This window comes from Carassius gibelio, chromosome B7, assembly GCF_023724105.1.
Source record: "Carassius gibelio isolate Cgi1373 ecotype wild population from Czech Republic chromosome B7, carGib1.2-hapl.c, whole genome shotgun sequence".
NCBI lineage: Eukaryota > Metazoa > Chordata > Actinopteri > Cypriniformes > Cyprinidae > Carassius > Carassius gibelio.
In genome coordinates this window covers 14,792,027-14,819,843 of record NC_068402.1, presented here as the reverse complement: position 1 = coordinate 14,819,843, position 27,817 = coordinate 14,792,027, and the positions used below count along the sequence as shown (strand labels likewise).

The 27,817-nt window shown below is 38.2% G+C and overlaps 1 protein-coding gene across 1 annotated transcript in view; it reads left to right on the top strand.

The window, feature by feature from the left end:
• igdcc3 (immunoglobulin superfamily, DCC subclass, member 3) overlaps positions 1 to 27,817 on the top strand; it is a 72,327-nt gene that overhangs the window by 2,826 nt on the left and 41,684 nt on the right. Inside the window, exon 2 of the mRNA XM_052560317.1 lies at positions 6,358 to 6,663. Within this exon, the coding sequence (XP_052416277.1) occupies positions 6,358 to 6,663 (306 nt within the window). The remainder of the gene's footprint in view (positions 1 to 6,357; positions 6,664 to 27,817) is intronic.

The following is a 27,817-nucleotide window of genomic DNA, read 5'->3' as shown; positions in this document are numbered from 1 at the left end:
TGTCATAAATGCCTATAAAGCAAAACATAAAGTATAGAAATAAACATCCCCCACTTAGGTTTTTAATACAGTTATTGTGCACCGATTCAGTGAGAAGAAGTTTAATTGAAAAATTCCTCGCATATCAAGCAGATGATCCAGTATTAAAGCTATGACTGTAAAAAAAATAAAAAATACGCTCCAGTTTCAGAGCGGTGATGATGATAGGTTTTAAGGTCACCCTACAAAGACTGACTTTTCCTTTGCCCCCCTCTGTGGCCTCAATCTAAGGGTTCTTTCTGTAAATCTTAACAAAAGAAAGGGGCTGAAAGCAGCCGTCACTCTGACAGCATGTTTCAGTGCTTTGTCAGAGGAAGTCAAAACAAGACCTGCAGTGTGCAAAAGGCTGTCACACCAAAACCCTGGGAAGAGATGCAGAAATGAGGAAAGGGGTTTGGTATTTGAATTGAGCAGGTGAGGCTATACAGATGCCCTGTTTACTAGCAGAAAGCTCAGTAAAGAAATGTAGAGACGGAGGGAGCTGATAAGGAGGCAGCCCCCGGGCCCCCGGTCATTGATTAATTCACAGCTACAGTATAGGTCTTGCCAAACCAGTGATATTTAAATTTTAGAGTGAGAGGCGAATGACTGTTGAGAGTGGAATTATCCTTTGCTAATGAATCTGGGCTGTTCACGGTCTGTTCATGCTTTAATCCAATGTGTGACTGGTATGATATTTCACCGATCCAAGGTCAGAGAGGACTTAAGAATTGGCATTTAGCATTTAGTTATAATCACATTTGTATGATCCAGAGAAGGGATGATGAAATAGGAATTAAGACTAGATTTTCTCATTCACGGGACCAAGACCCATTCAATATTTGATCTTCCTGGCGTTTTAAAATTGTCTAAAATTTAGAAGTACAAAAATACCATTTACGAGTTCACGTTTTTTCAAGTGTCTAAACAATTACATTTCTGAATTCTAGAAGTTTGGGAGAAATATCCAGATTAAAGTTATTTTAAAGCTAGTTTTTCTTTTGCTTTTCAATCATTTTAAGTCATCCAGTTGCTCCCTTTGGTGGGGTTTGTTGAAGCCCTCTTGTGAGTCCCGGCCCCCCGGATGGGAACCACTGGTTTAGATGAACAATATAGACACCATGCCATCCCTTAGTGATGGTTCTCCTTAAAAGAAATAGTTCTGATGTCATATTTTCTCATTCTCATATTGTTTGAATATTATGTGTTTTTATGTAATGCAAAAGTTATTTCGCAGAATATGTACACTGCCCTTTGCCTTTAAGAGACCATTCACCCTAAAATTTAAATTCTGTCATCATTTACTAAGCCCCATGTGGTTCCAAAACCATAAGATCTTTAAATAAAACCCTTTCAAAGTTTTCTATCCCTCCAGTGAAAGTCCTGGTAACCAAAATAAGATCCGTAACGGTCAAAAAGGCCTTATGTTTATCATTGTTTAGGTGTTACTAAAAGCCTAAAATAAATCGGTTTATTATATAATGTGGTTAAAACTCTTTAAAAGGCTTGGATTAAACTGCTCAATTCATATTAATTAGTTTTATGACACCCTTGTGACCTTTTTGGATTTCCTAAGTCCTCATAGGTTTTAAATGAAATGAGGGTAGGCAGTGATGATGACAGAATTGTACATTTTGACTAACTGATCCTTTTACCTTGTTGGGGGGGGGGGGTCAAAATATATAATATATGCTACATTCTGGGGGTTTTAAAACCATATACCATATCATTCAAGTATAGCACACTGACACAAGCAAGAAATTAAGGTTGTCCTTCTCTGAATGTTGCTCTTCTGTTTGTATGCAAATTCTAAACAAAACAAAAAATGGATTAAATTATGATCTTTTCAAGCTAACACATGACTTTAGAAGTCTTTAGAAGACACACTTGCAGGCTGAGTGCACAAGTCTATATCTATACTTTCTTGGTATTTTATTCCATTTTTTATTCTGGCATTTGAAAGTACTTTGAGTGTTTTGTAAAAAAAAAAAAAAAAAAAAAGAATCTTGAAAATTCTAAACTAAATAGCTTCTTTTGTGTTTCTTAGAAAAAAAAAATCAAATGGGTTTCAGGTGAGCAGAGGGTGCATTGATGAAAATCCTGTCTTCCTACCATGAACTATCCTTTTAAAATATCTCTTCTACAGATTTCTTTCTTCCTTCTAGCTGAAAAATGTAGGCTTCTGAGGGGTGGAGAGAATAGTGATTGAGGCTGATGTGGTGTGGCATGTTGTTTTGAGTGTCAGTGGTAAACCCATGTGTGAGCATCACTCAAAGGCACTGTGTGTGTGTGTGTGTGTGTCTGCCTAGCAGGCTGCTGGACTCACGCTGAGCTAATCCTGAACTTTAGGGTGCTCCAGTCGCGCTTGAACCCAAAACACTTCTTGAAAGAGGAGTGGTTGCAATCAGCCTGCATCGGGATTGAGTAACTACTGCTGTACTTTTGCTATTTTCCTCATCTTTCTTTCTATCCTTTTAATATTGTTAATTTCTTATTTTATCTCATTATTTCTTCACCTTGCCTTTTCTTGCATCTCTTGTATTTTCCTTCTCGTTTGACTGATGCCTTATCTGAGTTCAAGGAGCCTCCTTTAAAGATCACTAATCAATAACTGCATGGGCTTACTGTTGATGTGGCCTCTCTTTCTTTCCTGCTTAGCAGAGAGCCAGATTGAACGTTTGTGCTTAGAAGCATAAACATTTAGTTATAAAATAGGGAAAGAGAGCTGCGAGCAGCAAAGAAGAGTGTCCAAGAGAAAAACAGTTATAAGTGATATTAGTTTCATATTTTCATTTTTTTGATTGGCAAAACAACAGAATCACACAAAAAATGTGTGTATACAAGATTGGCACATAAATGACTAAATTTTACTAATAGACCTAACAATCTCTTTGTAAAAGTAACATCATAATGGCGCCATCTTTCTGAAGTCATTTTACACTCTGTAATTTGGCACTGAAATTGTACGCCCCTTGGGCTGAGCTTCGGGCCAATTTTCACGTCATAGTTCAGATGCGGGTCAGGCCTCTGGCCTGTTTTAGGCTTCTCCTTATTTTTATATTTTAGACATCCATCAATTAGTGATGAAAAAAATTGCCACCCTGGTGGAAACAACACAAAAAAATGCTACCGTGGCTGTCAAGAACTCGAAAGTGTTTAGTGTCCCACAGCAGCATGTATGGTGCGTGCCATCGGCGCAGCTGAACAGTTCTGCATTAAATTAAATTGATCAAACATACAGTAGACTCACTGTCACTGTGATGGCAAAGCTGAATTTTCAGCATTCATTACTCCTGTCTTCAGTGTCACATGATTCTTCTGAAATATTAATAGTAATAATAAGAAATGTTCTGAGAATGATTGTTGAGCACCAAATCAGCATATCAAGGAATCAACTTTTCTTATCAATATTAATGTGGAAAACAGTTGTGCTTTTTTTAAAATATAAAAACAATGGTACATGTTTGCAGGATTCTTTAATGAATAGCAGAGTTCCGAAGAATTGCTTGTATTTGAAAAATAACTTTTCTTATAGACTTCAGTTTCAAGGGTTTAAAAAACAGACTATTAAATCAAGCACCACAGCATCAGACCACCCTTGCTTTATATATATTATATATACATGAATCATTGTAGTTAAGGGAATTCTAGTCATAAGATATGGATAAGCGACATTGACATCAAAGCTCAAAAAGATGAATGTTATGCTGTACAACGCTGGTGCTTTATCATCTAAGGGAAGAGAAGATTTGAACACTGATACAGTGAAGAATCCAGTGAGAAATTTTCAGGTCCTTTGGGGACGTGTGTAACCCTGAAAATGTCGCCCTGCTGGTGCTGCAATAAAACCTTGTAAGAAGCCAGAGAAAAAAACTGCGTTGGTTAATAAAACCGGAAGATTGACAGAGGAGCATGATTCTTGCTTCACAAATAAAGCAGGAGCAAAAGAGAAACTTGGAGAGGAACAGCAGTGAAATGAGAAAGACGTGGAAAGATAATTCAAGCCTCTTAGACCACTTTAGTAACATAATGAGAACCTGCGTTTCTGTCTTTCTCTCCCTCTTTATTTATTAGTCATGTGATCTGCAGGGACGAGTGAGTCAATGCATTCCATGGCTGTACCTTAAGGGAGTATATCTCGGGGCTGGAATTTGAGCGATTATGCCAGAGTTGGTCCCTAGCTGCGCCCTTGTGCCCCCCACCCGCCAAACTTCAGATGGATTCCTGAGCCGCAGGCAGCGGCTGCTACTGCTTAGCCCACCAGCGACTGAAACCTGATATCTTCAGTGCAGAGCACAAGAGAGTCCACTAAGCTCTACTTTTTATCGCTTTTAAGTCAGGGCAGACTGCTATTTATCGCCATTGGTGTGGGTGTCAGTGATTTTGCTAGAAGACATTGTTATTAAAAGTGGACATTTAGTGAGACTTAGGGCCAGGTTTACTAAACAGGTCAAATTTGCGTTAGAGTGCAAGTCAATAAAAGTGCAGATTGGAGAGGAAAATTCTGACCAGCACAGTCTACCAAGATTAGCGCGCATTATTATTACCGCCTGCTTTAAGACATGATTTTTGGGCATTATATAATGCCATGTGATTCATTTTAATAGTCTTATCCCTTTAAGTTTTACATCTGAAAGGGATACTTCTACAAATACATATTCAATAAAGTCAGGCACAAAAATAACTGTCCACACCTTTTCTCCACTAGTTCTTCACTGCGTGTCATCAGCAAATTATGTCAGTACTATTTTAATGCCAAAAGTTGGTTTGTGCTGGCCATGTGTGACGTGTGAAGTACTTTTGTTAAAGGGTTAATTCACCCAAAAATGAAAATTCTGTCATTAATTCTTAAAATTCTAGTCATTAATCATCCTCATGTCATTCTAAAATCGTAAGACCTTTTTTTTCATTTTAGGAACACAAATTAAGATATTTTTGATCAAAGCGACCCCAAATAAAATTTTGGTCAAAGCGACCCCAATACCAATAACGTGATATTTAGCCCCTAAAATGCGCATTTTACCAGGGCAACCTTTCCAAAAAAATTATATTTTAACCCCGGGAAGCAATTTTTATCGGGGAATCTCCCGGAAACGCGATTGGGCTAGTTTTGGACTCGTTTTAAGAAGCAACTGGGCAGGATTTGTAGTGAACACCTGGCAACCCTGATCTGAACACACGTGCTGGAGATATACTTCTAATTACAGGAGCATCTTTACTAATGAGATGCGCATGAAAATCGCATTCGATTTTTTCCACAGCCCTAATATAAATATGTTAAATACCAAGAAAATGTAGCCTATTTAAATAGGAAATTCTTCACTCTTATTTTTTTATTTCTCTTCATATGTCCTTGATTTCACTTCAGCTGGCAATTACTCCATTTTTTTATGTTGCTTAGCACCAGGATCTGGTCTAGCTAATGAATTTGGATAATTTCAGCTGGTGATGTTGGTCCACCATGGTATAGGTGGTATAAACCACTGTAATTTACCAGCCAAAACAGAAAATATGCTAGTGAGTATCCAAGCAGAGTTTAGCTGAACTCAGAAATAATTAACTAGCTTCAAAAGGTCAACAAGTTGTGGTGGTGTTTATTTTGCTGTTGGTGTTGAACATTTTTAAATGAATAGCCCCACAAGGTCTCATTTTCTTTTTCTCATATTTACACTAAACAAAAATGTTACACTGTGATGGACTGGACATCCGTCCAAAGTGTTTCCCTGCCTACGGCTTGAGACTCTGGGATAGGCTCCAGCATTCCTGTGACCCAACATACAACAAGTAGCTTTGGAAATAATTGTATGGTTGGAAAAAAATTCACAGCTCTTTTCTAATAGTATAGTATCTACAAATAAACATGCATGCATATGCCAGTGAATTACTTAAAGCAAGAAGACATTTAGGATTTCAATGTACTGCTGATCTAGGCAGAATGTATGACTATCAACCACATTCACTGCAGTTTCATTGCACTGAGCCATTTCTTCCCATTCACTATACTAATAAATGATATCTGGCAGGCAGATGAATTGATTTATATGGTACTTGGTGATTTTGAGATTGACATCAGTAGATAATCTTGAACACTTGACTGATTAACAGAAATATTCCAGCCTCCTCTATCTGTTCCCTCAAGCAGTGTTCATAATAGATAATAGAATAGATGGGTGGGGAGGTCACAGAAATATTAAGCAGCAGCACAATACAGCATTTGATTCCTTTGGTTAAAATTTTGTTTTCAATTGTAAATCTCTGAGTAAAGGCTTTCGTTTGTATTGTTTGTTTTGTGCAGTTTTTAATCTTTGTCTATTTTGTGTGTGTGTTTTTATCTGCTAGGTGTGACATGTGGGGGTGAGCTGTCATTCACTCTGGAGCCCAGTGACATCATTGCTGTTCAGGAACACCCTCTGATGCTGCACTGTCAGGTGGAGGGGATCCCACCCATCACCACACAGTGGAGGCGCAACGGAGCTCTGATAGTGGAGGACCAAAACTATGTCATGTTTGCTAATGGCTCGCTTCTGATTGGTCACTTCCAGAAGACCAAGTCTGATGGCTCGTCTGATGAGGGCGATTATGAATGCATAGCCCAAAACTTCTTTGGGCTGGTCTTGAGCCGCAAAGCCAGAGTGCAGGCTGCTAGTAAGTAGCATTCAGTGTGTTTTAATTCTGAGATAAGACCCTGTTATTTTCACACCCCACTTTGTTTTGTCAAGTGCTTTTTAATAGCAAATATTTGAAAAGGTAAAAGAGAAAGATTTTTAGTTTTACACATCAATGATAAAATTGCTAGCAGTTTTTATCATCATCCATCATGATGATAATGAAAATGCAGTTATTTAGACATTATATTATATTATATTATATTATATTATATTATATTATATTATATTATATTATATTATATTATATTATATTATATTATATTATATATTGCTCCATATTAACGAATATGACATAGTTAAAATTACATAACAATAGACTTATGCTGGTATTCGGTAATGCGATATATCACGGTAATGAATATGAACAATATTGTTATCGTGGGCACTTCTAAATACCATGAATATTTATATATTACAAATTATTCAGAATTTGGAATGCATTTTAAGAATACTATTCCCATCAACTGTTCAAAATGCACAACACCGCTGTATGCTGCTTGAAAGACTGTGCGCTCTGATGTAAACAAGAACGTAAGAGAAGCACATGGAGAAACACGTGAGGGACGCGCTGAATAAAAAACACATTCACTCTCTGACAGCACATGGCGATAAACTGAAGAAAATGCAGTCCTTACCCTTGTGAAACACCACAAATAAACCAGCCCTACTTTCTAAAACATATTTAATAATTTTAAATAGCCAATCAGATTTGTGTATTTGCTATGATGTTCATCACAGTGCCAAATACTTAAGGATTACGTTTTAATAGGCTATTTTAATCTGGACTACAACATGACATAGACATTTTTTCAGTGTTTTGATTTTTCTTTTTTTTTTATTTACATTTTACAATAGGCCTTAATTTTTAACATTAGTTAATTCATTAGTTAACATAAACTGCTAATTAAAAATTCTTCTGAACATTCATTCATCTTAGGTATTCCAATATTTAATAAAACGCTGATAAAATCTAAAGTTGCAACTGCATTATTTAATGAGCTAACATGAACTAAAACTTTTATTTTTTTAACAAAGATTAATAACTTCTGTAGCAGATGTAACTATTACTCATTGTGAATGTTAATGGTGAACTAAAGAGATCTTATTGTAAAGTGATACCTATTGATCTTTATAGTTCTTTTGCAAAAAACTTTATTTTCTGTATTGCTTTATTGTATTTAAATGTTCAGTTATTTTTGTTATAAGAAAAACAGTTTTTTAACCCTTTATACTGTATTATTTATTATTAAACTAAATTTCAATACCGTGATAATACCGTTTAATGTGATAAAAACATGAGCAATTAATCGCAACAGGAAAATTTGATACCCGCATATCCCTACATAACAATAATAACAAATAATAATAAACCCTGACAGCTGATTTGATAAAAAAGACTTGACATTGACATCATAAAGTTGGACATATATTATATTATATTATATTATATTATATTATATTATATTATATACTGACCCTTCTCTTTAATGTTTTTATTAAACAGAACTTACAGATACATAGCAATACTTAATGTAATAAATAGTATAATAAATATCATTATAATAAATTAATAGTGACTAAAGAAATAAATTGCAGCTTTTTCTGTAAATCAAAAATCAAAATGTGTTAACATCTTTCATTAGACGGAAATTCAAAGGACAAAATATTATTATATTACATGACGTCATATAATATAATGTTTTATAAAGATTTTATACATTTGTTGGGTGTAAAAGAAAACAAAAACGTTCGTTGTTGTTGTTCCTGTTTCACCCTTGGATGAGTCTCCTCCCCAAATGGGCTACCCCAGTGAAAAATGTCTAGATACACCTCTGCCAGCAGATATTGGTGCGAGAAGATTGTCCCGAGAAGTTAAAGTGAGTTTGACAGAAGCCACTGCCAGCTCATTTGCAGTGTGCTTTGGGTCTTCCACAGAGGGCGCAGTGTTCAAGCACGGCGTGGTGTAGACTCAGGCTACATTAACTTTGGATGAACTGAACATGAGGGACACAGGGGTCTGGGACAGGCCATTTGATATATGGACAATGGGCTCCTTCTATTTCTGAAGATAAATTGGCTTGTTGGATCCAGTCTGCCTTTTGTGCGCTGCTGTGGCGCTCTCAGTCGTGCTTGTGTTGTGATTTATATTACTAAATCTCTGGCTCTTGTATTGAACGTAACTATTAAACCCGGCCATGCTGTGCTCTTTTTGCACCGCTTTTGTCGGCGTCACAATAATCTGGAGTGCTGTTGTTCGCCCACTTGCTGGTCACAGGCACCAAGGCTAAATTTGCTTTTCTAGTCGTCTTACCCACCGTGGCCCCTTATGAATCGGGCCTTGTTCCTGTCCAGTACTGAAAAGTTGTTACTGTATTGTGCTTATGATTGGATTTTCATAAACTCAGCATGTGTTTATGGCAACCAAAGATGACTTATTATCATTTGTCTGCTCTCATGACGTCCAAAATGTGTTTGATCTTTTCATACAGATGCTGGCTAAATATAAAGGGCATAAGAAGAAAGAAAACAGAGAAGGGCCTTATGGAGAGTTCTTTATGTTCTCGTTAGCAGTTAGCAGGAGGTAGTTGTGCTGGCGTAGTAAATGGTAGCCGAGGGGAGAGCAGAGTTGGTCATTAAATGGATGTCAGGCAAGTGTTAATTTGAAAGCGCACGGCAGTGTTAATGTGAAACTGTGTTTTTGTGATGATGTGAGGAATTCAGGGTCTCTTGCTGTTATTATATCGTGCTTCAGAGAGAATAAGCTCTTAGCCATCAGGCCCTTTCCCATCAAATTCAGCAGGACTTGCTGTATCCCACTGCCTTTCATGAGATGAACCTAGGAGAAATTCCCTATGCTAAAGGGTTTTGTCACTACTTGGTTTTATCATAAAATGTTTATTTTTAATTATTTAAATGTAAACATATACGCATATCTTTTAAATAATTAATGTTTTTGGATTAATTTTGAATTTGATTTAGATTAAATATTAGTGCTGTCAAACAATTCATTGTGATTAACCACAAATTGACAAGCTACGCAAACCGCTTTCATTATCACAGGCATTATATCTGATAATGAATGCGATATTGCATAGCTAATCAATAATCTACGGCTCTGTGTAGTAAATGCTGCTCCATATGAAAGCATGTGCAGGAGATTTACTACTAATCTCAGAACCAGCTTTACTGACGAGATGCGCATGATAAACGCATGCGATTTTATATAATATATTTTATACATATATATATATATATATATATATATATATATATATATATATATATATATATATATATACATACATACAGCGGGTAAAATAAGTATTGAACACATCACCATTTTACTCAGTAAATATTTTTCTAAAGGTGCTGTTAAAATGAAATTTATTGCCAGATGTCGGTAACAACCCAAGTAATCCATACATACAAAGAAGGCAATACAAATAAGTTCAGAAATTAAGTTCTGTGTAGTAAAGTAGAATGACACAGGGAGAAAGTATTGAACACATGAAGAAGACACCATCTGAAATCTATCAGTAATTACAAAGCAGTCTTGCCCCTTGTCAGTGGAAATTAATATTAGTTGGTTCAGTCCCAACTGGTGGTCTATAAAAAGATGATGACCAAAGTGAAAGTCACAGAAGAAACATTTCATAATGGGTAAAAGCAAAGAGCTCCCTCGAGACCTGCGCAACCTTATTGTTGCAAAACATACTGATGGCATTGGTCACAGAAGGATTTCTGTACTTCTGAATGTTCCAATGAGCACTGTTGGGGCCATAATCCAGAAGTGGAAAGAACATAATTTCACCATAAACTGGCCACAACCAAGTGCTCGTCGCAAGATTTCTGACAAAGGATTATCAGAAGAGTTTTCTAAGAGCCATGGATCACTTGTGGAGAGCTCCAGAAAGACCTGGAATTTGCATGTACAGTTGTTTCAAAGAAAATGATAAGTACAATAAGTAATGCACTCAACCGCCAGGGCCTGTATGCACACTCACTACACAAGGCTCTGTTGCTGAAGAAAAAGCATGCTGAAGCAAGTTTAAAGTTTGCTGCACAACATTTAGACAAGCCTGTGAAATATTGAGAGAAGATAGTCTGGTCAGATCAGATGAGACAAAATTGTACTCTTTGGATGCCATAATACACACCAAGTTTGGAGCTCAAATGGCATCATGGTGTGGCACTGGCAAAAATCATATAATTGAAGAAAGGATGAATGGAAAAATGTACTGAGACATTCTTGATAAAAATCTGCTGCCTTCTACCAGGATGATGAAGATGAAATGAGGGTGGACATTCCAGTGAGAGAATGATCCCAATCACAGCCAAGGAAACTCTCATTTGGTTTCAGAGGAAAAAAAATAAAGCTGCTAGAATGGCCCAACCAATCACCTCACCTAAATCCAATAGATAATCTATGGAAAGAACTAAAGATCAGAGTTCATAGAAGAGGCCCATGGTACCTTCAAGATTTGAAGACTGTGAAGAATGGGCCAAAATCACACCTGAGCAATGCATGCGACTGGTTTCTCCATACAGGAGGCGTCTTGAAGCTGTCATTACCAGCAAAGGCTTTTGGACAAAGTATTAAATACATTTCAGTAAGCGTGTCCAATATTTTACACTGGGTCATTTCATTTTATTACCTAATTTCTGAATTTATTTGTATTGTTTTCTTTGTATTAATAGATTACTTGGGTTATTACCCACATCTGGAGAAATTTTTTGTCAACAGCACCTTTAGAAATATATTTACTGAGAAAAATGGTGATGTTCAATATTTATTTGACCCGCTGTACATACATCATATCATGTGTGTGTTTGTGTGTGTATGTGGTTCTGTTATTCTCCCAGGTCAGTGTTATGTTTTATAAATATTTGTCTTTTTTTATTTTATATAAAATAATAATTTAATAATACAAAAAGAGTGTATTTCCTTTATTGATACAGATTAAGCTCTATCGCCAGCTTGTGTACAGAATGGATGCATGAATCCATAGCACACATAGTCTGAATGGACAGTTTGCAGTTACTTTTTAACACCTTGTTCGATTTCTCATTAGGGCCAGATAAGAGTATGTGTGCTTTCTGCATAAATATCGGGTGAACAACAATAGCTGGGAGATGGAGTGGGATGCAAATATAATAGCATAGAAAATCGAGGTCTGTGTCAGACTGAATGATAGGCAAGCTGAGCTGGGTGGACAAGCATAATGAAAAGTGGTTGCATAAAAGCGTAACGTTATCTGGCAGAATGTTTTCTTTATTATTTTCATATAATTGATGTGGTGCATTAGCTATAGCTGTACCATCAGTATACCGTATGGTCTGGGTATGCGCAAAATGAGCACACACAGCCAAGATTTAAATATGGAATAAGAAAGTGCTGCCTGCAATACATATTATAATTTGAACAGAGCTCTATGAAATTGGAAGGAAATGACTAGCACATTTAGAAAGAAATTACCTTTAAAATGAGAAAATAACAGCCAGATGAAAATAACAGCCAGCTTCTCACCGAATGAAGGTTGTGAAACTTGTGAAGGAAAAGGGGTATTTTGTAAAAAAGGTTTTGGTGGAGCACTTGAGCAATTACATGATTTAGGATCAGCAGTTTCCTTTTTTATATTAAAGTACTGTATATGTTGTGATTTCTCCAGAAATGGAGACAAACATTGTCTCAACTTTCTAAGTGGCTTGGTTCCACCTACTGATTGTTGATTGGATGGAGACGGATGTAAATTTAAGGTTAATTATAAGAAAGTGCTGGGGTTTGAGTGGATTAAATGATTGGAGATGTCCGCCACCACAGAAAAGTTTCAGTAACAGGTATATTATATAATAGATCACCATATAACTACACCCAAGACTGGCTATTCTTTCCTTTCATGTTCAAATCCCATTAATAAAACCAGTGCTTTTAGCAGAGCCACCAGTAATAGTCTGGGTGCACACGTCCCGTTTGTCAGCTTGTGTGTAATGGATGACCTCAGCTTTGGTTCATATTGATCAGATCTGTAGGATCATGACTGATATGAAGGTCGTTTAGTGACCTTTTGATCCCTGCACTGTGAGCTTGAGCATTGACATTGAGCTCTGTGAGCACTGTTTGTGTCTTTGTACATTTTTCTTTCATTGTCTGACCTGTGACAAATAATTAAGTAATGTTCCAGGTGAGCGGGAACGTGCGTGCTTGGTTTCAGATGGAATGATGAGTGTCTAGAGTATCAGGGTACCAGTTCTCAGGGCACGGCCTCTTTATCCATGAATCTTTACAAGTGTACCGGAGAAAGGAAGAACAGGCTTAATGGCCAACATGAGTCTCACTCTCCTATCTGCAGGGCAACTCTCACACAGCCGAAATGACGTTCTTCTCATTTTTCATCAGTACATGTGCGTGAGCGGACTTCCCTCGGGCCTTAAACTACAATCAATGAGACTCTAATAGTTCCTACAGATGTCTTGCTGGAGATAGAGTTTGATCTTCAAGTCATTACATGGGTTTTTTACAGACTGCCTTGGGATTCTTATTATGACATGAGGCAAAATCCATAGCTGTATTTGAAGTCGATAAGTTGGATCTTACTTCATTCTGTCATTTCCTTTTATGTTGTTCTCAATCACTTTTTTATCTTGCTTGCTGTGTATTTGTGTGGTGATTTGTACATATACCTGACAGACTGACTAGTAAACATAAAGTGGGGAAATCCTGTTTCATAGTATTACATTGCGATTTAGGACATCTTCATCACATTTTGTGTTTGCTTTCATTGTTTTGGATTGCACTTAAAGGTCAATTCACCTCACACCAAGAGACACAAACCAAACATGTCTGTTGCTGTTGGTCGGTGCAGTGTTAACTGGCCTTTAGAGTTGTATGGTGCACCTTCTCTCACTCAAAAATGTTTTGTTACCCTTGTAAGTCAAGCAACTGTAAGCTCCCATCCGATCAATAACCACCTGAGGGAACCAAGTCCTCTACATTTTTCCGATATTGGTTCAACTCAGAAATACATCAAAAGATCTATAGCTACTTCTGTTACATTTCTGCAATGATGAACTGAACTGATGAGCTTGATTACAATAAGCTCTTATTTTCAGTAAACTGATTCAATGAGTTCATTCGGCAAAGAATTTGTCATACATAATTCAGATCGATAACTTGTGCATCTATTTGTGGGATTCATATTATATAGCCCATAAGAATCATTTGTTTCCACCCTTTTTTTGTTTTTGAGTGCTGGCAGGGTCTTGGCTTTTTTTTTCACATTACTGTCTTTTTATCTCATCACATTCAATTCAGACTGCATGCTCTGTTGAAATATGATATCTTTCACTGTTGTGCTGCAGATTGAATAGCGGCGCATGAAACGCTGATGTGTACTCATGGTGTGTTATAGGCACAAACTCATTTCCATGTTGGAGATAGCAAATTATTAGAGACACCTAGGAGCAAGAGTGTGAGAGAGGTGATAACAGGATGGAATGGAAGAGATTTAATATCACTGTGTGTAATGTCTAGTAAGGAAACTTGCTAAAGTCTTTTCAAAATGTAAATTAGCCCCACCCCCCCACCTCAATGAGACATTTACAGTAGAAATTAGTTAAATGTACCTGGTTCTTTGCTGCCAAGGGTCTTTGTGACAATGCAGGCAGGTTGTTTGTGTAGCCAGCACATTGAGACTAATAAAAAGAGGAAGATGTGTAATGGCCGACCACCAGTCGGGCCGCTTTAGCATACAAGAGGCTTTCCACCCATTACAGCACTCTTTCATCCTTTTAGACACCACCAGTGTTGCACAGACTGCTGGGAGAGCCCTTTCTCCTGCTAAGTGTGGTGACATAGATCTGCTCCTTAGTGCTCGAACTGATCAAAGGCCTCTTTTTTTTGCCTCTGTGTTTTTGTGTCTTTTCTGGTTTTGTGCACATTTTTGGAGACACCGGCTCAATTTGCACTTTGGGCTAATTTCGGCCCACTGGCGTGAAGAGAGAACGCTGCCATCGCAAAAGAGGGTGTGATTAGCGAGCTTCTTTACAACCCCCCTCATATAATGAAAAACCCCTTCCAGACCCAAAACGGCCATTCTTTCCATAAATTACGCTGCTTCTTTTTGCTTGTCGACTGTTTCTGTGAGCACGCAGTCGGGTGCTGAGCTCCCGTCGCTGCTCTCAATCACACTGCCCTTTCAGGAAACACTTATTTTTGTAAATGTTTCGTCTTTGATGGCTTCGCTGCCTCTTTTTCTTCATCTCCTCCCTTTTCTCGTTCTGTCTTTCTCCTTTTTGCTTGTGGATCCTCATTAGTCGGGCCTCAGAAAGCTTTTCATGCTTTGAATGAATCGCGGAAACGGTACAGTGGATCGCGACGCACGGTTTATTCCTGCTTCCTGCCCTCCCCTAGAGCCTGTCACCGAGCAACTGATCATGAAAGTCCCCGCCCATTACCAAACGGCTGTCCGGGATCAATCGGAGCGCATGCACTCTTGTTCCTTTCTTCAGCGTCGATTGTGAAAGAGTTTAAGCCTTAAGTATTAATTTATTTTGTTCTCACCGTCTCATTCAGCCTTCTTGAGATGCAATTGACCCTGTCAACTCTGGAGGGGATTTGCTTGAATTAAGATGGCAAAGCTAAACCGACAGAGGAAACAAGGCCAGGGACGACTGAAGATGGAACTGCAAATAAACACAAACACATACTCAAATATATAGTTCTCTGCTGTCAAATGCACTTTATGATGATAAGAAATGATAAGAGTGCCCCGGGTACGGTCACCTCGATGGATGAATGCAAGAGCGATGAAAAGGCAGATTGTAAAGAATTGCAAAGCATTGGAGAATGAACGAGAAGCAGGAAGCTCCAATAAAAACCTGCTTCGCTGTCATTATTATGAGCTTCCCTTCAGACATTTCCAATTCGATTTGACATTTTTGCTGGCCGTTTTGTGTCAACAACTAAACCTGGGTGTTGAATGAGAGCTGTTTTGTTGGTCAGACTGGAGGGGAGGACATGTTGACACACAACCATCAAAGCAGAGGCGGTTATAGGGCTGTCGTGCAGGGTAATGGGGGAGGGGGCCTGCTCTTTCTCTGAATTTGGCCCCTTCTCTCCGCTGGCTTCCTCTCCATCACTCAACAATCCATGTCCTACCTCTGTCTTTGTCCAGTAACCAGGCTCCTCCCACCCAACCCCGCAATCCCACAAGCCCCCTCTTTTCTGTTCAGAAGCCCAACCGCACCCCACTGACATGGAGCTCAATGACACATGCTTTCAGGTCAGAACTGCCTCACAATGGGGCATGGAGAAAAGAAGGGAGAAAGAGGGAAAGTGCTTGAGAGGAAGAGAGCCCTAATTAAGAGAGAAAGAGAGAGATGGATGGTGGGTAATTTACAGGACCAAATTAGAGACACTTAAAACCTATTGCTTTTTTGTGTGTGGTTTGAGTGTCCGATGTGCTGAGGCACTGATGAATGTTATTGAAATCAGCATTTGTTTAGCATTTTTAGTGGTGAACTTTGTGATGTAAAAGCTGAGTTTTCAACAGTATCACACGATTCTTCAAAAATCATTTGAATATGCCGATTTGGTGCTCAAGAAACATTTCTTATTATTATCAAAACAGTTGAAATGGCCATCTTTTGAAAACAGTTGTGGAAATGGTGATAATGTTATTTAGGATTCCTTGATGAATAGCAAGTTAAAAATAACAGCATAATATGAATATATTTTCATATTATAAAGCTTTTTTTTTACTAACCCCAATTTTTTGAGCAGTATTGTAGGTTGAAAAATGGCCCCACACATTTCTAGAGATCAGAATACAACAGAAACTTGGGGTGGGCTTTTTTGACTCTTTTCCTCCATTGCAACTGCATAGCAACAATCACTCATAGCACCTTAGCAACAATCCTGACAGGACCCAACCCCCCCAACCCCCACACACACTTTTCTTCACATAATTTTTTTTTACAAACCTATATTGATCAATAGGTTGAATTCAGTGTCTATGGTGGTTATGTACCTAGTGCAAGTCAGCCTAGGTTTTACCATTACTGCTTTGTGGGATGAGCAGAGCTCTTAAATGCAGGAAAGGTAAGATATGGAGGAGTGGGGTGGTGAGTGATTGAATAAGGGAGGATTAAAGAGCTAAAATTAGAGTCAATATAGAATGAGATCTGTCCAGGGACCCTGTAGCATCTGCCATTATGCCAGATGAGGTGTTATTCAACACCTCACTTTCCTCACCTTCTCTAGAAAAAGTGTTTTAACAGTTATTTGTGTGTGGCACTCTAAATAAAATGACACAACAGAACGGATCATGGAAATACATCATAATTTTGCCATCTTGTAGCAGATGTATCTCGATCGAGACTCAAGGGGAGCTCAAGTGTTTTATCTCACTTGAGGTTTTGAGGGTTTTCAATCAGTGTTGGCTCCTTTGAACATCAAGATATTAATTTATACTACGGAAACAGCGGTAGTTGTACTTGACTGCTTTTGGTGTCTATGAAAACCACAGATCACAGAAAATAACTTTTTCCACATTAACTTTATTTTTCAGTCACATTTGAATGACTTTGATAACTTTTTTTTTTTTTTACACTTTTTTTTTTAAATGTGTTTCCATTGATGTAGTGTATAAGCATGTCTTCAAAATTGAGTTGAGTGAATATGTTTTTAGGTCAAATTTGGGATAAGCTTTGTGTCCAACATTTTTTATGCTATATCACAAAATTTGCATAAAAATACATGATTGGCATCCCAGCTTTCTGGTATGTGTAAAAATTGTACCTTTAGAAGAACAACAGCTTGTTGCTGGGGCAGTACTTTTAAAGGGACATCTTTGTAAATTACTTACCTCTAAAAGGTATTACCTTACTGCCCTAAGGTACAAATATGGACCTTTTAGGGTACAAAGCCATCCCTTGTAGAGTTACTGCCTAAATGTGAGAAGCTGCGTTTCCTAAACTGTGTTGTAGCTTGTTTGAAAGGCATTTCAGTTTAATACAGATCATCTTTGCAGATCATAATCATTTAGGGATGTGTTGATTTCCGTGCATAAGTCAACATATTTATTCCCTCATGTATTCATGGAATCCGGGCAGACTTCCAGCAAGGTCAACAACTAAAGGTAAAAGGAAATGAGTCATGTTTCAGATTCCCCTGTTCCACACACATTTGCCTGTTAGAATCATAATCTAATCCATGTGAGCCTCTCTCTTTTTTTGTTGGCAAGGCTTGAATGGGTTGAGAGGTGAGTGGAGAGATGGCTCACAGCCAGAAAAGGGAAGTGGGTACATCTGAAATTCACACTCTCCTAAAACTGGCAGAGGAGAGAGCAGAAGCAGCTGTCACATAAACACAAACTGCTGTGTGTCAGTGTGGCAGCCCTCCTCACATGTGTCATTCATGTCAGTCTGACACTCTATACTTCTGAAATTCCATTTTATTCTCTTTCTGTTTTCTCCCAGGGTTTATACCCATTTCATGAGTCTTACCTCAGAGTATTACCACATTCTTGTTTCTGTCTTTTTGCAATGTTTCATATTCTAGCCCATTTTTCAAGTCTCTCACACCCTCCCCCCTATCTTTTATTCTCTGCCTTTTAACAAATCTGTCATTCTAGCGGTGAGTTGGATGGCATGCTGATGATAAATGGCGGTCTGAAGCAGGAAAGAAAAACAGCTGTCATTCACACTCTAAACTTCAGGCAGCTTCTTATTTCTTCACAGCTTTGAGTTGTTGCTATTCTGCAGTTCATTGATAGTATTTTCTCTCAACTCCTGTGATGATTATGTTAAGCACGGCATTAGAATCTGTCAGTTGATTAATATTCAGTTTCTTGAATCAGAACTATTTTTTCTAAGACTGGTAATGGCCTTTACATTGACCATAGGCTCTAGGCTCTACCCGTCTGACCTCTTCAGGTCCACTTTAAGATTCAAGGCCATTGTTAAGAGGATTTTTCCACTTGGTTAAGAAAGGGGCTTCATTTGGAGGCACTGCAAGGGGCAGAGGTTGTAAATGAATTCTGTCCGGATGTCTCAGGACCACCCCTGCTTTTTCCCAAACAAGCAAGTGAAAAGAGGTCCTGTGATCACTCCTTTCTTGGTTTTAGAGTGTGGGCTTTAGGGCTCGTTGAGAGAATTCCTCAGTAATGGAGGTTAAAGGCAAGGGCTGGAAGGTCATAGAGGAGGTCAGAGATCATCGAGAGGCAGGACAACTTTTCCATTCTGGGGGCACCTCTTTTACTGTGTGTGTGTGTGTGTGTATGTTTGTGTGTGTGTGTGTGTGTAAGGAAGAGAGAGACTCTTTTTAAACTTGACTTGAGAATTTAAGTAAACTATGACAATTAGGAGTATTATATTATAGTAAAGTATAGTATTTTATTTATTTATTGTTTATGTATTTATAAGAATTATATATGTCCAGTTTATAAGCATTCATTTATATAAAAAATGACATCAGAATGCAATGGTTTGAACATGGCTACATTTATTTGAGTAGTACTGTGTTCTGTTTTAATGTATTTTTTAATGTATTTACATTTTTTTTATTTTTTTTATAAAATGTCCAATGTTCGTGAGAACAATTAAAGTGCTTTTTTTGGATTCTATGATGAACAGAAAGTGAAAAAAACACATTTATTTAAATATTATTTTTGTAACTGTAAAAGATAATTAATTACTATCACTTTTGATCAGTTTAACACATCCTGGTTGAATAGAAGTATTCATTTATTAAAAAATGAAAGAAAAAAAATCTTGAACAATAATGTTATTCTTTATTTGTGTGTTTTTGTGTTGTCTCTGAGCCTCTACATTTTTATCTACTGAAATATCTTGTCTTTATTTTGTCGGCTCACTCACCATTTGTGTTTGTCTGTCCGAATGTGTTCATGTGCTGTGGAGTGTGTGCCAGCTTTCGGTGCCAACTCCTCCCAGACGTCCCCTTTCCTCCGTATCCACTGCCCCGTCACCGCGCTTCACTACACTTAACAGCACCTTTACAGCCAGCCAGTCCTGTTAAACACACTTTACAGCCCCCAAGCCATCCACCAGTAAAAAACCTCCCTCCCTGAGCCATCCACCAATAAAAACACCCACTTCCTGTTCACCCCCATTCCGCAGACATCTTGTTGGAAGATTGGCAGAAAAGCGTGGAAGCTCAAGAGGAAGAGGAGGATGAGGAACAGATAAAGGGAGGGTGCAATGAGGCACTGTGGCCTGTCACATCTTACTAATCTTCTCCTGTATCTCTCATCTCTCTGTCATTCTCTCTGGAGATTCTAGATGGGATTGTTGTGGGCTGCTTTAGACTTCAAAGAACATCCATCTCTCTTGTTAGTAATTTAGTAAAGCATTTTAGTTCAATCTTGATGTCTCCCGAGTGGTTTGACAGGGCAGAGTTCATTTAAAGGCCCTATGATTTCACTTGAGGAGAGCAGGTTTCTTTTCCGCATGATGCGTTTTTTATTAAGATGGAAAAGATAAGCTTTTTTTCTATAAGAGCAAATAGGTTTTAGTTATGTCACAGCCATGAATGATGACTTGCTAGCCTATATTTTAATCATAAACAGTCATGATTAAAGGGATAGTTCACCCAGAAATTAAAATTCTGTAATTAATTACTCCAACCCTGTTATCATTCCAAACCTGTTAGACCTTCGTTCATCTTCGGAAAACAAATGAAGATTTTTTTCTTTATGGAATCTGAGAGCTTTCTGACCCTGTATAGACAGCAATGCAACTGAAATTTAAAAAATACTATGAAAATACTTTTTGTGTGCAAAAAAATAAAAAAATAAAATTGTTTTCTTTGTGCATAAAAAGTATTCTTGTAGCTTCATAACAATAAGGTTGAACGACTGATGTCAAATGGTCTATTTTTATGATGCCCTTTCTGGGCCTTAAAAATTTCAGTTGCATTGCTGTCTATGCAGGGTCAGAAAGCTCTCGGATTTCATCAAAAATATCATCATTTGTGTTCCAAAGATAAACGAAGGTCTTGCAGGTCTGGAATAACATCAGGGTGAGTAAATGATGGCAGAATTTACATTTCCACAAACGTTTTTCAGTCTTCTTACTGTTGTTGTGGTCACTGACCATTAAGTTTGTCACTTCTCAGACAGGTCTGTCCTTCCAGTTAGGTTGTTTTTGTGCGGATGACCAGGTTTGTGTTTTGCACCCATTGACTGACTGACTGACTGACTCGCCTGTCTTTGGCCTCCCTTTGTCATCACTTTCCACATAGCATTCACCCCCCCCCCCCATGCCTCGTCTCTCGTTTTTTATTTCCTCCCCTCCCCCTTGCAGTCTTTTTCTGCATTTATTCAGTGATGCCAGGGTTATAGGTCACAGTAGGGTGGTGAGGAGGAGGGGTCAGCTGGGTAACTGTGACCTCTGTGTGTGCACTGGGGCAGAATATCCCCTGCCTGTTTTCGTCCTTTCCTCCGACACCATCCCCCCCCCCCCACGCCTTCACTCTTCCATTCGCTTTGCCGCCCATCCACTCCACTCCCACAGGCCCCTCGGGGCCAGCGACATTGACCTTGGCTTTGAATGAAATAGGTGGTTGAACAGTGACATAGGTCTGAGCTTTTCCCACCTAACACCAGCATCGGCGTTGTGCAATCATTAAAAGACCACAGCGATTCTAACATGCTCTCACACCCTGAGAAAAGCTTTGATTTGTCATGCTGTCATAAGAGATCTGTTTCATTGGTTTAGTGTTTTTCCAAGCTGTTTCAACACTTGGCTGGCACAAATAAATCCCTTTTCACGCACAAAGCATTTGCTTGCTCGGCAGCGCTGGTGGCGTAACACCCTGACTCTCAGTCGGATAACATCATGGTCCTCTTTGAATCATTGGCAATTGTTTGCACTTCTTGTTTTACAGTTTCATTAAGAGTGTTAATCCACATCAGATTGCGTTATCTCTGTGTTTTATGTGTACATTACACACTGATCTGTGTGACTGTGTATAGATTATTCAGAGTCGAACATCAGCCATTGTTTGGAAAGAAAAAGAAACAAAAATATAGGCAAATGTTGGCGAGGGCAGTTTTTCCTCTTTGATTCTTTGTCATATACTTAAGAGACTGCACACGAAAGGGATGGGGTTAAAAGGTAGTCAGCAGGTCATCTGGGGCCAAGATGGAATTCCACAGGAACCAATTAGATGAGGTTTGGATGGAATGCTGGCAAGTCATTCTGAAAAAAGCATCATGTGTCATGTTAGCTGTCTGAACTGGACGTGTTTGTAGTTTCTAAAAAAATTGTGTTCTTCAATCCTTAAGGTTGAATACTAATAGATAATAAGTTATCATATTAATTTATTTTCATTTCAGTTGATCAATAATTTGTATTCACAATGAACTACTATAATTAAAAAATGAAAATAAAAATGTACTGCCTTAAATTCAAACGTACAAGTCAACATATTTTTTTCTACCGTTAACAAGAATAAGATTTTTCTAACAAAGCACAACATAAAACAAAATCTATAAACGCAACAAATAAGTTTCAGAACCAAAGAAAAAACACATTTTTCTGAGGCCACAGTTCCAGAGCCATGACATTGATTTCCTGGCAGTGAATTTGTCTTATCCTTGCTGTGAACTGATGTACTTGACACTTTCTTATCAAAGCAATATGTAGTCATCCAGCAGACACTTTCAAAAAATATTCTTCCCTGAACTGAATTACAGTACATATATTACAGGGACAATCCTGCTGGAGCAATCTAGGGTTACGTGATTTGCCTAAGGGTACAATGGTAGTTGTTTATGAATCCCATGGAAAGTGAGGACATATTGTGTAGGCCTTAGTGACAATTAAATAAATACTAGGGCTAAATCTCAGCCCTCAATGAGAAGGCTAACTCAATATGCCCCCTTTTGTGTGGGGAGATGGTTAAGCTGCTAGTACTGTGCAGAAGGCATTGTAGATAGCAGGGGACCAGGCCACTTACTAAGTAGTTCTGTTCAAAACAAATTTTTAGACATTACACTAGACGAGTTTACCAGACTAAATTAGTTTTAACAATATTCTGAGGAAGCATTTCATTAGTTAAGTAATGCACATAATGTACTGCAACAAACTCAATTCAAGGTTAAATGTAGGTCATGGGAAATTATTTAAAATGATTTTTTCAGTACTGAAATGTATTGACAGAAAACACTTCAAACGTTTGGGGAATTATTATTATTATTATTATTATTATTATTTTGAAAGAAGTGTCTTATGGTCATCAAGGTTTCATTTATTTGATCAAAAGTACAGTAAAAAAAAAAACAAGAAAAACTGTAAAATATTGCATTTTTTAAATTATTATTTTATGTTTGAATATATTTTGTAACCTAATTTATTCCATTATTTTTAAATGAATATAACATTCAAAAGAACATTTAATTGAAAGAAAAAATTTAATGCGAGTAAAAGTATTCAATTTCATCAACAACAAAGTGTCATTGACATTTAAAATATACTGTACATCCTAAACCGAGAAAACAACTTACTGAATTCGTAAACTAGCATGTGTTCTCTGGCTACTCTGGAGGTTAAACCTTGAACCTGGAAGGGAGCATTTCATTCCAGAATGGACCTTCGCTTCTCTGACCCCATCTCTTTCAAGGGCACCACACAAACGTGATGATGCACAAAAAAATGCCTTTCTAAAAGATCTTCTGGCTATTAGAAGTCAGTGGATCCTCATCAACAGCACACTTGTATGAATCTTAATGAACACATTCATGTAAACAACCTCAGTGTCTGTGTTCACAGCTGTCGGATCATGAGATGGGCAGTGTTTTCCATCATGTTTTCCTCTTCAGTGTAGCCTGCAATTGAGTGCTTTGCACTGAGAAAATTCAAGAAATGGAGGATAATGCTGGGGACTGCTGCCCCTCTGCTCTGTAATTTTACAATTTGTTCCATATGGCCTTAACTGAGTGTTCTTGGGCTAGAAAAGCTAGAATTTGCAGCAAAGATTAGGTTTTGTACTGTTGCTTTTGCTCAAATAACACCGCATTGACATTTAAAAAAAAAAATATCCCCAGAAGTGATATGTGACAGCACTTGCTGGGTGATGAATACCTTCGAGTACAATTTTATGGGAAGACATTACACATTATCCTTAGCAGACTTCATTGAGAAGAGAACTTAATTTTAGACCTTTATCTACTCTAAAGCTAGTATTGATTAGTATTTTTTGAGCTATTTAATTAGTCAAATTGTATCGCCTCACTCAGTGTTATACAAAGGTAAAATTAGGCAAAGCAAGGTTATTTGTATAGCACATTTTGTACACCATAGTAATTCAATAGGGAAAACGTTTCCTCAGCATGTCAGAGATTAATACCTTTGCAGTTCTAACCTTTTACCACTAGTGTCAGTTGCTTGGTAACATCAGGGGGGAGATGTATAACTTAGGAGGTTTTCATGTAAGGGAGGGCTGAGCTCACTACTGCACAGAACACAGAACAGGAAATGATGACATAAGCACAATGGAAGAACTGCATCAAATATTATTTAGTTTGCTTCAGGGAAATTGTGCAATGGATGTTGGTAGCTCATAAAGATGCATGGAATTAAAGAAGAGACCACTGCATCTGTACTGCAGCAGCTATCACTCAGAAGCACTGGTGTCATTAGTGTCACTGGGTTTCAACAGGGATGTGGTTTTGTTTGCGTTCAGTGACAGTGTAGGTACAGAATGACATCATGAGCTCAGAGGGAGTCTCTCTCAGTAACAGATGTTCACACAAGCCGTTCGATCTGTAATTACACACTGAGCCACTTACCGTTTTCAGCCATATAACAAGCAAATTTACCTCCGAGTTGAACTGACCTGCAGAGTGAAATTACACCTGTTAGTCCAAAGAACTGTAATCAAGTACCAGCACAATATGTAAAACATACATTTAGATATGTTTTTTATTTTTATTTATCCATCTACATGTATGTCTGTCCATCTTTCTGTCGCTCTTTCTGTCTGTCCGTCAGTTATTCAACCCACACAATTTAGCTTAACATATCAATATGATCCTAACCTGGGCACAATGTGACAGATTTTCTGCAACAAGCAATTATCGGTTTTGAAATGATTCTGTGAAGTTCAGGTAAATTCTGGAACAAGGACATTTCAGAGTGGGCGGGGTTACACAGTGTGGCGCCACAAAAATAGAATCTAAACAACTGACAAAAGGCCATATTACTCATCACTTGTTGTATTGATCGGGAGAATGCAGTTTTCAAAATGCTTTCTCTGAAAACAAGTAATACACTTTGCCATTTAGTTTTTTCAGCATAGTTTTACTGTAAAATGTCAAATATATATATATGATATATTATCATAAATATCCAACAGTTTTATTGTGTATTTCCTTTTCATGAGCAGTTGTTTTTTCTGTATTCTTTATATACATGATGTGTTATTATGCTTGACTGATTCTTTGTCTTTGCAGTTCATTGTTTTCCATGATTGATCGTAGGTTGTGGTGATTGATTCTTTGTCTGTGGCAGTGGAAAGGTCTTTAGATTGATGCCGTGAGCGGACGCATTAACGCTGTGGGTCTGGGATCATAATTCTAGCTCTCAGCCCCGACTGCTTTGTGATTTGTCAGAAGCGAGGCGGACAGTACCGGGGTCGGCTTAGCTCCACGCTGGGTGTGTGTATTTGCATGAATTCATATGGATTAGAGTGTGTGCTGTATAGGGGCGGGGCCTGTGCATCAGAGGGACCTGCACATCAACCCTGAGGTGATTTCCCTAGTGACTGTAGTCAGCTGGCAGTTTTGGGGCCCCGATGGAGGAAAAAAAGAGGAATATAAAAGGAAAAGAGCGAGGGACGGGCACCCAACTGCCAGCTGTCTTAGTATGGTAGGATGATGGAAGATCTGATGGGGGAGAAAGAAGGATGAAGAGGGGGGAATAGTGGATAGTCCCCACGGCCAACTTAACTTTCCACTTTCCTCACACCCACACACTCACCCTGACGCACACCGTTCCATCACTTGTTCTGTCAGCAGAGATAGGCAGAGAAAGTGGTGTATGTGAGAGAGAATTTGACACAATAGGGTCCCACTCCAAGCCACACTTTTCTGTCATCCATCATAACACGTTTTTCCAAATTCAATCGTTTTCATTAATAGGGCAGATTTATTATATAATCAAAGTTTTCATGCTAATAGAGAAGGTGGGGGATGTGATTTACGGTGTGTGTGTGTGTGTGTGTGTGTGTGTGTTTGCGGTATGCATGTGTGTGGCTTTTTTTGATGTTTTTTTTTTTTGTCATCATTTATTAAGACGTAGAGGAGCTGGTAAATGTCCATCAGTCTTGTTGAGTATGATTGATGGGACACCGTTCCTCTTGCGGTAATTGTGTTCACAGTGACAAACTCGGACGTCGTCTGTTGTTGAGCTTCAGCCAATGGCTGAATTTGAAAGCTACATCACTTCCTCTATTCTCCCTGTTTCCAGTCAGTTTTAAAAGTATCTGGGCTTGCTGCATACACTCTAATACCACTGCCTTGCCCTAGATTGTGATTAATGGCCACAATTCAGCCAGAAAAATTCCCTTGAGTGGGTGCCAGTTGGCTTATGCAGAGAAGAGGGGAGAAGAAACTCATTACTGCTGTCAGTTCAGCTGACAGAGCAGGAGAGGGTGTGTGTGAGTGTGCATGTGTGTGTTTGGCTATGAACGTGCTTAGGTGTTGTGCACATGTGAGTCCCTAGATGTGTTTACTAGTGTAAAGGGAACCCTGAGACCCGAGATGTAGCTGTCTCCATGAAAAAAAAAAAAACACACACACAATTCTACAATTGCTGTCAAGACTGCTTTGTATAGTTTTTAATGAATAACTAGGCCACATCGATCATATGGCTTTAGGAGCTATGCATCTACACATGCTTCTCTGAAGTTCCTGCCTGGGATGTTTTCTTTCATGTTTAGAGCAGATGGATTTGTTTTTCTGTTGCTTTGCCAGTCAAGAAGAAATCTGACCTTTTAACAGCCTTTAGGTCAGTTTAGATAACATTTAGGTAATTACTTCTAGCCAGCCTTTGAATGTGTTTAATCAGTTTTTGTTCATCATGCTCATATGTCTTTTAATATGTATCATAAAAAGAATGAAAAAAGAGAGGAATAGTGAATAGACCAGGAAAATAGTCTGAGTGGATCTGATTGAGTGGAGTTTTCATCATCTCAGCATATATATACACTTTTTGTCCTTGAATCCTTGTGTTTTTCTGTCCTTTTCTTTTCAGATTGTATTTCTGTGATATAAGGCTGGCTCTTGTTGTGGGTTTTGTGTTATTCCAGCTAAGACTTAAGTTTTTGCTTTTCCTTTTGATGACAAAGCACCCCCTCTTTTTCTTTTTTCTCTTTAATCCAGGCCCTCCAGACATGATAGATGGATAGAGAAATTAAAGAAGAAAGTAATGCTATGTGAATAAAATAAAGCACAGGTGAAAGACCTAGTTTAGGAATGAGATTTGTCTATAATTGGCGCAAGTGAGTGAGCTGAGGTTTCTGTTGGTCGTTCCTTAATTAATAAGCCAGAATGTAGACATATTTGAATCTAGATGAACTAGACATGTTCTCTTTCTGTGGAGAGCCAGACAACCAGACAGGGCTGAACTCAGCGGCCACGCCACATGAATCATGGCTGATAGGTCAGCCAGACTGTTGGCTATATCATGGTCTGGCAACAGTGCTGTGCCCACAGGAAGCTGAAGAAGAGAGCTGCGCACAAGCAATTTATACAGATTGTATAAAAGTCAAGCAGCAGCATTTTGCATCTGGTAAGCTGTCCGATGGCAGATACAGATAACCTTTTTTGTATTATTATTATTTTTATTTATTAATGAGTTGGTCAGTTGGAGACTGATGACAGAGAACAGGTATGGAAGATCATCACTGACAAAGAACAGAGATATGAGTATGCAGGTGGGTGAACAAAAGCTGCAGAATATTTTAATTGTTGTCAAGAGAGTTAAAGGGAAAGCAATGCGTTTGAAAGAACAAGAGCATGAGATTGAATTATACAATGTGATATTCTTGGAAAACACCTCCCACAATCTGGTGTTGACGGTTATGACATGTACTGTATGATAACGCTGCA